Below are 14,714 nucleotides of genomic sequence, written 5' to 3'. Positions count from 1 at the left end.
AGTTTCCACTTACCACTCAAATATGGCATTTCCTAATTAGTTTCAGAGATGACGTCAACGAACAGATTAATAACGCAATAAGGGATAGAGTTCTGAATGTTCATAAGGATGTCTCTGCCGTCGAGTTAGAAGGTATTTATGTATTTTATATTACGAAGTGCGAAAGGCCTTATGCACCTATCAAAGTTAACCCGGGGGGGAGGGGTGAGGACAAAGGGTGGTGGTGGTCGGGGGGGGGGGGGGGGGGAGGGGGTAACGAAATCCTTTTAGAAATATTCAAATGCCGAAGGGAGGGGAAGCAGTTTGAAATAAAATAACACGGAAAAGAAAAAAAAAAACAAAACAAAACAAAACAAAACAAAGCAAAAACAAATGGATGCTAAAGGAGTAATTGTCGGCCAAATGCCAAAATTTCTAACAAATTTTGTCTCAAGTTTTAATATATGGGTACTTGATATAATTTCAGCTGCCCTTAAAAGTCACTTTCTGACGAGAAGAAAGAGAAACAAAAGAGAGCGTTCAGGGGCCCTTGGAAGGCATCAAAAGATGCAGCGGAAAACACAAAGAAAACAAAATGTAAGTAAACTGAATTTGCAACGATTATGACTTTGTTTAATAAGAAACTTTGACTGACGGTGTTTTTTTTTTCTTTTTTCTTTTAGCTCCTAAAATCCAGATCCAAGGCAGCGGACTTGTCAACCTCGCTATCACCAGGGGACAAAGAGAAAGTCAAGGCAATTATGAAACTGGAGTATATGTCATCAGAGGAGTCGATGTCAGAGGCGGATGACCAGGCTGATGACGATACAGCGGACAGTGGCTCTGATAACGAAGGGGGCCCTACTAAGCAGAGTAAAGTTTTAATAAAACACCCTCTGCCATGGAGAAGCCCCCTAGCTAATCAGTTCATGGAAAGCATGGACCGAAAGGCAAAAAGGAGGCTGTCAGAGCGCAGTCTCACCATGCTTTTGAAGCGGAAAATCGGGGAGCCGTCAAGACGCCCAAGGCCATCTGGAGGTCCCGAATGGGCATTGAGAGCCTAAAGGTTTTTATCAAATCAAGGGCACTGGGACACCGAACGTGGTTGGGGTTTCTACGAGTTTTATGAATTAAATCTTGTGTCACTGTTCCTCCGTTCCTTTGGCCTGATTTCTAGGGTTTTCGTTCTTCTTTCGATTACTTGAACGTTATACTCGTTTACTTGAAGAAATCCAAAGGTCAAACGGTATAGCAGCGGCTATCTAAGCCTATTGACCTTTGGATTTCTTAAAGTAAACAAGTATAATGTTCAAATAATCGAAAGAAGAAGGAAAACCCTAGAAATCAGGCCAAAGGAACGGAGGAACAGTGACACAAGATTTAATTCATAAAACTCGTAGAAACCCAACCACGTTCGGTGTCCTTAATTAAGTTTTTGCAGTTATAAATGAAGTGTACTACTACAGAATATCTAAAAAGAATCGTACATAAGCCACAGATCGATTGACAACTAAATATATTATGATCTCCTTTCACAAATTCTGTCACAAGATGAAACAAACACCTATAATTAATTTACAGAACTAGCATTTTCAATTAGTTGTAGTTAACAAATTGTTCATAGTTAATCAGTCGTCAAGAAAAGGAAATTCACAATAAAAATGTTTCAGTATGATTTATGTCTTTTTTCCTGCTTCTTAGTATAGGTTAGCTATGTTTAAAGTATGAGGTGGTTGTCACGACATATATCGTTTCTATTTTTTTTGGCCTGCCATAAGTGACAATAGCTGAAGACTGATAATATAGTTAAATTTAGCAAATATGATGAGCATAATTCAACTGAGCAAATATGGCTAAGACGCGCTGGTACATCTAAGGCATTAAGGGGGCATTAATCACATATACGGTCAGAGCATATCGCATGGTATATGTAAGGCATAAATCACATATACGGCCTGGAAAAATACAGGGTATATGTAAGGCATTAATCACATATACGACCTTGGAAAATACAGGGTATATGTAAGGCATAAATCACATATACGGCCTGGGAAAACACAGGGTATATGTAAGGCATAAATCACATATACGGCCTGGGCAAAGACAGGGTATATGTAAGGCATAAATCACATATACGGCCTGGGAAAATACAGGGTATATGTAAGGCATTAATCACATATACGGCCTGGGCAAAGACAGGGTAAATGTAAGGCATTAATCACATATACGGCCTGGGAAAATACAGGGTATATGTAAGGCATGAATCACATATACGGCCTGGGGAAACACAGGGTATACGTAAGACATAAAACACATATACGGGCTGGGCAAATACGTGCACATATCAAATGAGCATTCACATTTACTACCGGGTAAATGTATGGATGATATGATATCTGCTATATATTTGCCGTTTGGGATTTTACTGGGCCATACGGACTTTGCCATCTGTGCCCATGGGATAAATGTGTAGGTACATATCATATACAGTCATTGGGCAAATATTGTCTACTATTAGTCAAATATGATATTTGCCCATATATTTGTCTATATGTTTGCCTACATGACAAATCCATTTTTTCGTCGAGTGTTTAAAGACTAGGAGTTTGGTAATGAGGCCTACCTTCAAGATCTCGTATCTTATAATAGCAGACAATGTTTGGACAATGGTAGACAAAAGTAGAGAGCTCTTATTTTCAGTGAGGAAAAGAAACCGACCGCGAAAAGAAACTCTCAAACTAGGAATTCATGTTTAGCAGCTTTAAAAAAGTCCTGGCATCGAGAGTGTATATAAGTAATTAATTTTACATATATTGTACCTCAAAAAATAAATAAATAAATAAATAAATAAATAAATAAATATAAATAAATAAATAAATAATAATAATAATAACAATAATAATAAATCGTTACATCTTTTTAAATTCCGCGACGAATCTATGTTCTCAAAAATTCACTGGCTATACTCTGCTATAAATCAAATCTTTGTTCACTGTCCAAAACTACAAGCATATTATTGGTTACAATCCATTATAACGTGACTAGTAGCTATAACTTTAAATAACCTAGTAAGTAATAGCTCACCCAATCAGAACGCAGCATTGATGACAGACCACTAGTTGGATTTGACTATTTATACGTTGACTATCATTTCACGGGCGAAGTAAAATTAATCTAGTAAAGTCAGTATGAGTAGGAGGGTAGACTGGAAAATAATTATACAGAGAGATACACAACTACAGTAAGTTTTATCATTCCTATTGACTAATATATTAAACTGTGGGAAGGTCGGACGACGAACTGAAACATTTAGTCAAATAGTCATATATTTGTTAAGGCACCGCCGAGAACAAACAAACAATAAGCCATGGCCATCAGTAATATATTTAACGCAGTACATATTAACATTCCTGAAAACTCTGTTCATGGTAAAAATATCAAAATCTAAAAGCATTATTTTACCTTCAGATATTGTGACTTCCTTGCAAAAGTGCTCTTTTTTTCAGCTTCCTAAATAAATTGCACGGAAAATATTTCTCAAAAATCTTTAAATCTTTAAATCTTTACTCTTTCGTCGTTTCAGTGCATGTAACAAATCCCCTTGTAGCATTAAAATGCAGTTAAAAAATGATTTCAAAGTCTCTGAGAATCAAGTCAAAATGTGAGCCAATGTTGAACATAAAATTTTTAGCTGCGCTTTTTATTGCTTTTTAAATCGCACGACGTTAAAAAAAATCCTTTAACGCTCACCAAAATTCTACGAATACTAATGAAAACCTTATTTCCTCACCTTCCAAAGCTTAAATTGTTTTTTCTTTTTACAAATTTCGAGCAATTTTTTTTCACTCCGCACACCAGGAGACGCGTGAGAAAAATGTGCAAAACTTTACATCTTGTCTATTATGACGTAATATGACGTATTTTACTAACGCGCGCGCGCCCAATTTGGCGCCAAAAGTGTGGGCTTCCTGATTTCTTTCTGGGGCTCGATTTGCGAAATCCACTAAAAATTAGTTCTTATACATTTAAATGACTTTGGCAGAAAAATAGAAAGAATGGCATGCTTGGTATAGTAATTATATATTTAATAAACTATTATTTATTATTATTTATAAATATTAAAAAACAAAATAAAAAGGAATGGACTTCCCAGGAATGGACTCACCAGGTCAGCGGTTTCCAAAATAAACCACCGGCCTGGTCACTCAGTATCAAATCCAAATTCCAAGATGGCGGCTAAATCGTCTTCTGCCAAATTTCTTTTAATTTTCTTTTTTATAAATATTTTTGTTCTAGTAAGATGTTGGGATCAGGTTGATCTCGAGTTGTTTGACATCGTAGAGGAGTATAAAGATAATTTTTACACTCTTCTTGGCGTAGAACCGGTAAGTAAAGCGCGTAGTATCGACACGTCAACCCTGAAATCTTTTCACGGACCTACTTTGATTTTGATCATTTTAAAGTGTTTTTAGTGTGATTTTGTCTTTGGGCTCAATTCCTTCAATATTCTTGAAGCCTATAAGTTTTGCTGATTAATGGAATTTATTGATACCTAATCTTATGAAATACGGGACTAATAATAAGCGGAATTCCCCTTTCATGTTCTTTTTGATTTATAATTCAACCGGCCAATCGTTAATACCAGGGAGGGGAGGGGGAAGTTTGCTGAGAATATTTTTTAGTTAGTATAGCTATCTAGTTTTGGAGGAAATCAATCAATAGGTTAGATCTTCAGATCAACAAATTATGATTAATCGAATAACTGATATTTTAATCATCATAAGCTTCCAGCCCTTAATTTAAACCATGGTTTTCCAAATTTCTCTTTTTTGTGTGCAATTTTTGTGTTTTACACTGCATTGCATTGTCAATTGTGAGTAGAGTTGGTTGTTGGTTCTTTCCCGTTCTTCAAGGGGTTCCCTAATTTTCCTCTATCCACAAAAAAAATCAACTTAAAAATTCCAATTTGATTAGGAATTGAGAGCCACAGGTTTGTTAGCTGCTGGCTATGAGATTGTTTTCATATGAGTGGAAAGCATTTGGTACTGACTTACAGCTAACACATAAACCTTGCAACATACTGTAACATTGAAATGGCTTCCCATTGTCTTGCACTAATTTATCTAATCACAATGCAAAGTTTACAGCTATGGTAATATTATGGTATGCCTAGAGTACAGCTACAAATTTGCTGTATTGTTTAATCCCCAATTGCATGTTAATTTAAGGGTAACATGCCTAATTCCCTGCTAGCAGAGTCTCTCCTCTTTCTCTCCCTTCTTTTAGGCGGGGAGGAAGGAGACTCTACGTAGAGTGTTTCCTTTGTTACACCGCCGTACACGATCGTGGACAAACGAAACCAGTTTTAAAACAGGTTTTTAACTGGGTAAATGTAGTGTGCATGAACAAATGTATCACACAGTGGCACCAAACATTGTTTGATAAGAACGGCTGTCAAAGTCATGACAGCATTGCTAAGTTACGCCACGCCGGCATGACAAGTATACCGTCCTACATCGGCAGAGTCTATTTTTCTCACTTCACCAAAACAAAAGAAAAATAGGTTCTGCTAGCAGGGAACATGCCTAATGAATTTACTTTGTCAAATTTATAGACAGTAAAAACATCAGATATAAGAAAAGCATATCGACGACTATCACTACAATTACATCCTGACAAAAACAAGGAACCTGATGCAGAATTTAAGTTTAGAAGGGTAAGGAAAGATAATTTGCAAGGATTTTTTTTCAAATTATGGTACAAAATGGAAAAGAAGAAAACACATATGAACTTTGGTTATTTTTTAAAATAACCAAAGAACTTGAAAGAAAAGAAAAGAATTTTGCTGAAAAGGAAATTGAATAACAGCAGATATCTGCTAGTAATTTATTGAATGATAGTAAGGCAAATTTTGAATGTAGCTTTTTTAAACATTTTATGGAGATTTGATTATCAGTATATTTACATATTTACAGTCATTTCTCAACATGCCTGATTTTCTTTTAAAATCATTAGTTAGTTGCAGTTGCAGAAGTGCTGAAGGATGAAGACAAGCGAAAAAGGCAAGTGTTAATAGTAATATGACCATAAATCAATCAAAATATTTTTTTTAACCTATGCATTTTAAATTATGTTCAAGTAATTAAGACTCAGAATAGTTTGGTCAGTTTAAAAATAGATCTAATTTCATAGCTTTTGGTTCAAATTTTATTATTAATAATAGTCAGTGATAGATAAAAAATCCATGCTTTTCGTACGCTTTTCTTTATAGAAATAATATTAAATGTGTTTACTCAAACCATCTTCTGTTGTGTTTGTCTAATGCAGATATGACGCCATATTACGTGATGGCTTACCTGACTGGAGGCAGCCTGTGTTTTACTATCGACGTGTGCGCAAAATGGGATTTATTGAATTTTTTATCCTTTTGTTTTTTATTCTCACAATTGGACACTTTATTGTCATATGGTCAATATACCTGGAAAAGAAATTTGAAATGGTAGGTACATTTATCTACGCCTGGTACCTTCATGTCCTCTTAAATATCATGCATCAAGTTTTTTCAAGTTTCCTTTCATTACAAAATGAGGTTGGATTTGTAAAGTAACAGAGACAAATAAACCTGAGCCAAAGAGAGACTTCATTTGTTTTTCCTTTTGTTTGCTTGCTCTGTAGAAATGCAAATGATAAACCCCTTTAACTCTCCTCCTCTCTCCCGATACACACTGTCACACCCATGCTCATGCACATGCACCTATTAGGTGGATGTAATGTTGAATATATACATAGCCAGATGTCAGTGCATGCACCAACTATTTATTGACAATGCTGAGTGTGAGTTTTGACATTTTCCTTTATTTCCCTATCCAATTTAAATACAATTAACAAAAACAAAAAAACAAAAACAAAACAAAAACAAAAAAAAGGACAAAAAAATCTTGTAATTATTGTTAGTATGTCTAGCTTTTATTATGGACTGCTATATCAAAGCAGAGAAAGTATTTTCTTACATAGCTTTGATTTTAGGAAGAGTTAATATCCTCTAAAAAGAAGAGAGATGACAAAAAGAAGAGGAAAGCTAAAGTTGATATTACTGATGATGACATCACAGAATTGGCTGATATCTTAGGTGAGTTCTGGATTGAACTATGCAAAAGCCATGCAATAGGATCATACTAAACTTGTATATGCCTGAAGTCATAATAGCCAGTATTTGAAACATCATGCACACATTAGTATTGAGCAAAGTTCGGGATAAAGTCTAAACAATTATTGTTTTTTGTTTGTTTTTGTTTTTAGTTCATGAAACTGGGGTTTCCAGACCAACATTCTTTGATCTGCTGCCTTTCAAAATTGTTCGTTCCTCCATATCATTCTGGAGCTCATTACCTGCAAGATATCGTGCATACAAAGCATACCTCGAAGAAGAAAAGCAGAGGAAGCTTGAGGAAGAGCTAGAGCTACAGGAAGAAGCTGAAGAAGGTATCATAACCATGTTATATGCACCAATAACCTCATATACACCTATAACGTGGCTCATAACGATGTTATACAGTATGCACCTATAAACCTCATTATATACACATTATTATATTACTTTATATGTTTTAAAATCATTCTACAACTACTCCATGTTTGCTTGTGATGGCTAGGGAAAATAATCAGTATTTGCTGTGCCTTGAGATGTAGATTAGAAGGAATAATAGAACTGGTAGGGTAGTTATTACGAACTATAACTGTCGTATTAATGGAATAGATAATGACAACGTCGACTTGTGTCACACAAACTCATAACAGAGGTACGTAAGTAAGGCCTGTAGACATTGGTAACAGAGAAGAAAGCAACAAGGTGCAAACATGCATTGCGGAGCCTGTCAAAAGCGTACTGAAATGAACAAGAAAGAAAGGAAGGAAGGAAGGGAGAGAGGGAGGGAGGGAGGGAGGAAGCAAGCAAGCAAGCAAGCAAGCAAGCAAGCAAGCAAGCAAGCAAGCAAGCAAGCAAGCAAGCAAGCAAGCAAGCAAGCAAGCAAGCAAGCAAGCAAGCAATAGAGAGAGAGGGAAAAATGAGAGCAAGAAAAGGAATAACAGAAGAGAGAGAGAGAATGCAAGAAAAGAAGAGAGATAGAAAACATTAAGTGACAAGAAATACAAATCTCTCATTTCACAGTTGAGCAGCCGCGCCCAAGAAGAAGACAACATGTTACCTTGCCTGAAGCTGCTCCTGATGATGATGACTCAACCTGGGTTGGTGCTCCAGTCACTAACATGATTGAACCTGAAGAACGGGATCAAGATGAGGATAACTTAAATACCAAGGTATTTAAATAACTACTTGAATAACTCGTCCAGAACTTTTTTATATAACCTAAAGTGTAGTTTTCACTAGTGACGGAATCGGAATTGGAGTCGGAATTGCTATCGATTCAGAAGCAGAATCGGAAGGGTCGAAAAAATTCTTTTTACTTGGATTTTGCTAAAAAAAAATAAAAATGATATTTAAGAAAATGTATTAAAAAAAAAAGATTTTAATAATAAAATATGTTATTATATAGTGCATTATAGATTCTCAATGCGCTTTACAAATATTACGATGAAATGTCAAGTGAAAAAATAGATTAAAGTTACAAATTGAACGAAAATGTTTTTAGTTTTCTCTTGAATATTTCCAAAGACTGCGATGTTTTTATATCTGGTGGTAAACGGTTCCATAGTCTGGGCGCTGCTACGGCAAAGCTACGCGCACCATATGACTTAGTACGATATGGAGGTTGTTTTAAAATTACTCCTTGTGTGGCACTCCTTAGCTTAAGAGTAGGTTGATGTATTTTGAGAATATCACTTATATACACTTATAGCCACTTGCAGTGGCTTTTCTACAAAGTGGCTCTTCATCCACTGAAATTCCAGTTGGAATTTTAGAAGTTGATTTTTGTGGAGGGAGGAAAACCGGAGAACCCGGAAAACCCTCGAAGCACATGAGAGAACTGTGCCGTGGTGAAACGGACCTCCATAGCAGAACTGACACATGACGTAGACGAAATAAAATGGCCAATCAAAACACTCGATAGAATACATGAAAAATGGCTTCAAATATCTGTGTGGCAGAACCGACCTGAACAGATAAGCCCGTCAGGGAGGTAGTGTAAATTTATTTGTGTTTTTTGGTTTCGTTATACTTTACATATTGCCGTTCAAAGTCACCAATTGCTTGAAGTCTGTAGATCTCTGTAGATATATAAACTTCGTAAAAAATACTCGAGACAAATTGAAACCTTCTACTTAAAAGAACTAAAAAATATATAGGTAATAACTGTATTGTTTGCTTACGACCTTAGATTTACTCTATAATGTCTGAGGTATGTTGAAGAGAGCGAATATAGAGCGAAGACTCAAAAGACTCCAAATAAAATATACGAAGTGTCTGAAATGTCCGCAGCCGGTCACATAACTCATAATGCTAAGTGAGCAGCAGTTCGAATTTATTTTTATAAAAATCAAGGTTACGTTATATAAACTAAAATCCAAACCTAATATTCCTATCTCGATATAAAAGCATACTATATTTAAGCTCCTTTTCATGGCAGTAAGATATTTTTGATCGTAGGGTAATCAACTGCCGGTCACGTAACTCAAAACACTAAATTGCCGGCAGTCCGAAACGGTTCTTTATCGAGATAGGAACATTGGATTTGGATTTTAGTTTATATAACCTTGATTTTTATTCAAAATATTCGTCTGCCTGCCATTTAGCTTAATAATATATTTTGAGTTATGTGAGCTCTGTTATTAAAGAGTGTGATAACATGATAAAAAGAAAGTGTTCGCTGCATAATGTTTTTATAGTAAACCATTATTCGTGTAGGATACATTAGGATCCATTGTATAATACTACTAGGATGAGTTTATGAAAAGTTTCGGACTGCCGGCTATTTAGCATTTTGAGTTATGTGACCGGCTGCGGACATTTAGACACTCCGCAAAATATAATAGTTAAAGTATTATTTGCATTCTGATTGGCGGATAAAAGCACGTCTTCTATTGGCTAAGAGCTATTAGGTCAGTTCTGCCATGGAAGTCCGTTTCGCCACGCTACAAGAACTAACAAACACTCTACTCACATACGACACCGAGCCCGGCGGGACTTGAACTCGCAACGCCACCCGCGCTTCACACAAGATTACTTTAATGACGAACGGTTTTTACCAGAATTTTTTTTGCATAAACTGCTTTCGACTCTGATTCCGAATGCGATTCCATCGCAAGTGAAAACTAGGCCTAAGAAGCCATGTAGCTATCGTACAATTGAGGTCAAAGACTTGGCGGCAATGTTGTTGACAAAAACAACAAAAACCTTTTGATAGGAAACACGAAAAATGTCGGGATGACGTCCGTGATAACTCCATGAAAACTGCAAATGTAGTTTTGACATTATAATGATAGATTCACTAGAGACCGATGATCGTACATATAACAGATTTTACACGAGAGGAGATTTTACACCTTTTAAAATTAATACTCCTTAACTCCTGGAATGAATCCAAAGTAATCTTCTACGAACCCTGTAGAGTACTTTTATAGAATTTGGTACAACTCCTATCCATGTGACTTGAAATATTTACACCTGATACTTTTTTCTATTTTTGTTTTTAGTCCCACGAATGGACAGACGAAGATTTCTCACGCCTTTCTAGAGCGATGGTAAAGTTTCCGGGAGCAACACCAAAGCGATGGGTGAAGATTGCGCAAGAACTGGGAATGACTGTAGAGATGGTAAGATCATTGATGCTGACCACATCGAACGTTTTGCAGATGATTTCGCGCCTAGGCGCTTAGACTTTCGCAAAGTCCGCATTAACACAGGAAGCCCAACCAGGATCACACGTGCTGGACTAAAAACGTTTCCAACTTGTTTCCCGACAATTTTAGCGACCCCCAAAGAAAATACACGCCATTATTGGCGCAGAATGCAAATTAAAATTCAGTAAGAGGAACAAATCGCCCTTTCGCGACATCGACACTCGTTTTTCCCCCACTTGCTTCGCTCGTGACAAACCTACTAGGCGCTAAAAAGTTGCCACTCAAAATACACTTTATTTATGACTTACGAAATTAAACGGTGCACCGGTACTGACAAACAAACGATGGAAGTTTTTTCAAAGTAAAAAAAGACATTGTCTAGTGGTAGTGCACATCTCTGACTTCTTGGGTCTCTGGTTCGATTCCTGAACTCAGCATCGGAGTTCGTTAACTTTTTCTCTTACAGGTAACGAAACAGTTGAAAAAGATTAGACAGCATCAGGGCGTTTCTACTGGCGACACCGGAAAATCCGGTAAGGTTGCTTTTGTCAATTCTATCGTTATAAATGGACGCGTGAGGCAGGAGTGGGGCCTAAAGTTAAACAAAATTAACAAATAAAGACCTAACGCTCAAAGCCCAACTGAGCTATCAATCATACACGATTTGCGGGGCAAAGTGGACGAATCCCAAAAGCGACGTTTTTATCTAGTGCAGTTTTACTATCTGCTACAATTCGATTGCCGTTTTAATTTAAGTTTCAAGGACGAGCCCCCTCCCCCAGGGACTTTTGACTCATAACCAATCTTCCTCGGGCAATCGACACAGACAGACAGACGGACAGTGACCAAGGGAAATAGAGGGACAGCTCGCAGTCTAATTTAAGTTCTTGTTTCAGAGTTACTGGTGTTCCCAAAATCAGTAAAAGGTTTACAACCATTTAATTCAATAAAGGGATAGAACGAATCCATTTAATTGTCTATTCAGGGATTTCATATTGCTTGTCAAATATGGCTGATCTAGTTTATTCTAATGTAGTTAGCCAAGGAGCCCCTGGAAAACTGATCACGAGCAGAAAAGCAGCAACGATAGCCGAGGATGTGGCAACTAAAGCGTACCCAGATAATCCCGTCATACAGAGCACCGTCCAAAACGTGGATCAAAAGAGTTCTGCTCCTGCGAACGAGTCAAGCGCGGAAAAGCCAGATAAAGTAAGTGGCACAGTGATGTGGACACAGAATCAACAAAAGCTTTTAGAGATGGCCTTGCAGCAGTTTCCTAAGACTACCCCTGATAGGTGGACGTGGATTGCTCGTAATGTGCCTGGCATGTCAAAGGTAATCGTGTTTAACGTATTTTCGTCACGTTTTCTTAAGTATTTTTTTTGCAGACCTGGAGGATCCTGACTTTCGGAAAAGGGGTGGGGTGGGTTGTGGGGAGGAGCACACAAATCCAGCTTCAATGGGAGATGCTGTAAAGGAATGTCCAAAGAGCGTGAGTGACGTGCGGCGGCGTGCGGCGTGCGCCCCGCTTGTATGAATGGGAATTTATAATCGATGCATACAAATGATTTAATCCTTTGTCGTTGTTTACATTGTTATTTTTATTTGTTTTCTGCAGGAAGATTGCATAGCTCGATACAAGACTTTGGTTGAACTCATGAGGCAGAAAAAGGGTGCAAGCTAAAAATTTAGATGACTAAATTATTTATTAATCTATTATTAGATAAATTAGAAAAAATCTTTATCTTGTGGTTAGGACTATATTGAGTGGGAATAGCTTCGTTGTTTGTACACAGGCTGTCCAGGCTATTATCCTGTGGCTTAAAAGACAGTGATATTTTTTACAGATTTTACAATGTCCTCTTTTAGCTTTAATAAAGCTTAATAAATGTTTACAAACCTTTATGTATCCACTGCGAGCTGGGAGTTGATATCAATCCTATTTATGCCGTAATTAAATTTGTAAAATTTGTAAAAAATATAACTGTCTTTTAAGCCACAGGATAAAAGCCTGGGCAGCCTGTGGTTTGTGTTGTGCACATTTCAGACCACTCTTGAGAGTCGATTGTTTCATGTGTAAATGTTTTAACACGTTCGTCATAAAAGAACAATTCTCAAGCAAATGTCATTTGATCTTAAATTGGCAATTTGTATACGAAGCTAAAAAGGTCTATTCAAAATTCCCTTGGTGCTGTTGTACGCAAACATTTCTCGTTCAACTTGGCTCTCGAAAAAAAGAAAACTAACGGGTCACATGACTCTGGTCCCTAAATCGAGCAGTTGTGTCAAAATGAGCACCAAAAATGAAAAGAGCACCTGGATATTAGTAAAAGAGTGCATTTTCCCATTCAAACCCTTATAAAATATTAGTTTTTATATTTAATGTCGTTTCTCCTGTGACACTTAGTAGCGTTTTTGTGCGTGTAACATACGTCCGCGCATCTTGCTTTTTTGAAGGTTTTGCATAGTTGCAAGGTGAGTCTGCCGCCTACTTTCTGCTACTTACAACAAATTGAGACGCGTTGCTTCGGAATTTACTCGCTATTTTACAGCTATTTTAAAAAAGGTTGGTGAAAGTTGCATTATGCTTACTAAGATTGAAACGTATTATATTCATATGTAAATATCAGAAAAATTACTACCGCAGAAACGTGCAGAAAAAATTTGAAAAAGTTCCACATTATGATCTTTTGACCTGATCGCATCCACATTGACCATAGTGCCGTTCGGGCTTGGTATGCAACATGCGACAAATGCTTCACCGACCTTTTTTAAATAGCTGTAACATAGTCTAGTACCATCTGCAGCAGTATTCACGCGAGACAATTTGGACGACAAATGGCATGGTCTTTGCGTGTAACAGCACCTTTAAGCAAATCTTAATATAATGATTTTATTTGGCCCTTTGTTGTTTAAATATTGAATAATATTCGAACAGTGTCCTGAAGGGAGCTGGGATACGCCCCTTTTGGGCTGGGAAACTGGAATTTTATGCACTGGGAATGGGATTCACAGACAAAAATATATATCAAAAAGTGGTAATGGATTGAGATTTGAACAGTCTGGGACTACTATGGGATTTGGTCAAAATGGGGGCTGGAAATGGGGTTAGGAACCCCCCTTCCCTCTTCAGGACTCTCTTCGAAGTAAAACGATTTCACGGTAGCCAAGTAAAAATACTCTAGATATATCTTCATAAATAAAGATTAGATGAATTTTATATAAATATAATATGAATAATAAGAGAATAACTTTCTAATATATACAGATGACTTTCCTTAATAGACCTCCTCGGCTTTTATTCCCTTGAGATTAAGATTCTATGTTTGAGTTGTATCGATATTCATGTGTCTTCTCATGTGCAACCGAGCGCAAGCGTTAAACAAAGAAATGATACTCTAGGGAATGACTCGTGGTCTGAAATGGGAAAACATTACGCCCGAGCCGAGGAGGTCTATTCTTACAAAAGTAAACGTCTGCATTGGTAAAGTTTTTCAGTATATTATAAAATTGTACATATTTTGCATGCAATGAATGAGCAGTATATGAATCTGAACCTTTGCTCCACTATAATAATAAATGTTTTTATATAGCGCTTCCCGTGACTCGAAGCGCTTTACAGAAAGAAAAAAAATATGATGTAATAAACAATGTTCAGTAATTAAATAGGAATGTTTTTCAGTTTCTGTTTAAATTTTTGTAGAGATTCAGTGTTTCTTAGGTCAGATGGAAGTGAGTTCCAGAGGGTTGCTGAAGAAACAGAAAAAGAACGAGCACCATATGTTTCTGTTCTGTAGCTAGGTTTCGAGAGAGCAAGAGTAGGACTGTGGACTTTGACAAGTTCAGTAATGTAGGAGGGAGCCAGACCGTGAAGTGAATTAAAAGTGAGTACTAAGATTTTGAAGGAAATTCTCCTCTTAACAGGAAGCCATTGTAGA

At 36.9% G+C, this 14,714-nt stretch overlaps 2 protein-coding genes across 2 annotated transcripts; both read left to right on the top strand.

The window, feature by feature from the left end:
• The first annotated feature begins 338 nt into the window (after nt 1–338).
• LOC148907010 (uncharacterized) lies at nt 339–1,275 on the top strand. Its single transcript, XM_089036198.1, has 2 exons — nt 339–576; nt 663–1,275. Exons 1-2 carry the CDS (start codon nt 373–375, stop codon nt 1,041–1,043), a joined length of 585 nt encoding a protein of 194 aa, XP_088892324.1. The 5' UTR covers nt 339–372; the 3' UTR covers nt 1,044–1,275.
• Nucleotides 1,276–4,208: 2,933 nt separating this feature from the next.
• Nucleotides 4,209–14,457, top strand: LOC116296598 (dnaJ homolog subfamily C member 1). Its single transcript, XM_031704641.2, has 11 exons — nt 4,209–4,364; nt 5,594–5,695; nt 5,995–6,041; nt 6,307–6,478; nt 7,006–7,108; nt 7,279–7,461; nt 8,147–8,295; nt 10,630–10,749; nt 11,243–11,309; nt 11,813–12,111; nt 12,395–14,457. Exons 1-11 carry the CDS (start codon nt 4,209–4,211, stop codon nt 12,458–12,460), a joined length of 1,464 nt encoding a protein of 487 aa, XP_031560501.2. The 3' UTR covers nt 12,461–14,457.
• The last annotated feature ends 257 nt before the right edge of the window (nt 14,458–14,714 follow it).

Source organism: Actinia tenebrosa, unplaced genomic scaffold (assembly GCF_029948245.1).
Source record: "Actinia tenebrosa isolate PJP-AT-01 unplaced genomic scaffold, QUT_ActTen_1.0 PGA_scaffold4__44_contigs__length_22323623, whole genome shotgun sequence".
In the NCBI taxonomy this organism is placed as follows: Eukaryota; Metazoa; Cnidaria; class Anthozoa; order Actiniaria; family Actiniidae; genus Actinia; species Actinia tenebrosa.
Note: the sequence above shows the minus strand (reverse complement) of the source record. Positions and strands in the feature narration are given on the sequence as shown.

Coding starts and splice junctions, on each gene's coding strand:
- LOC148907010 (XM_089036198.1), top strand. CDS start 373: ATGGATGCTAAAGGAGTAATTGTCGGCCAAATGCCAAAATTTCTAACA. Junction 577..662: donor AAACACAAAGAAAACAAAAT/GTAAGTAAACTG, acceptor TTTTTCTTTTAG/CTCCTAAAATCCAGATCCAA.
- LOC116296598 (XM_031704641.2), top strand. CDS start 4,209: ATGGCGGCTAAATCGTCTTCTGCCAAATTTCTTTTAATTTTCTTTTTT. Junction 8,296..10,629: donor AGGATAACTTAAATACCAAG/GTATTTAAATAA, acceptor TTTTGTTTTTAG/TCCCACGAATGGACAGACGA. Junction 10,750..11,242: donor TGGGAATGACTGTAGAGATG/GTAAGATCATTG, acceptor TTTCTCTTACAG/GTAACGAAACAGTTGAAAAA.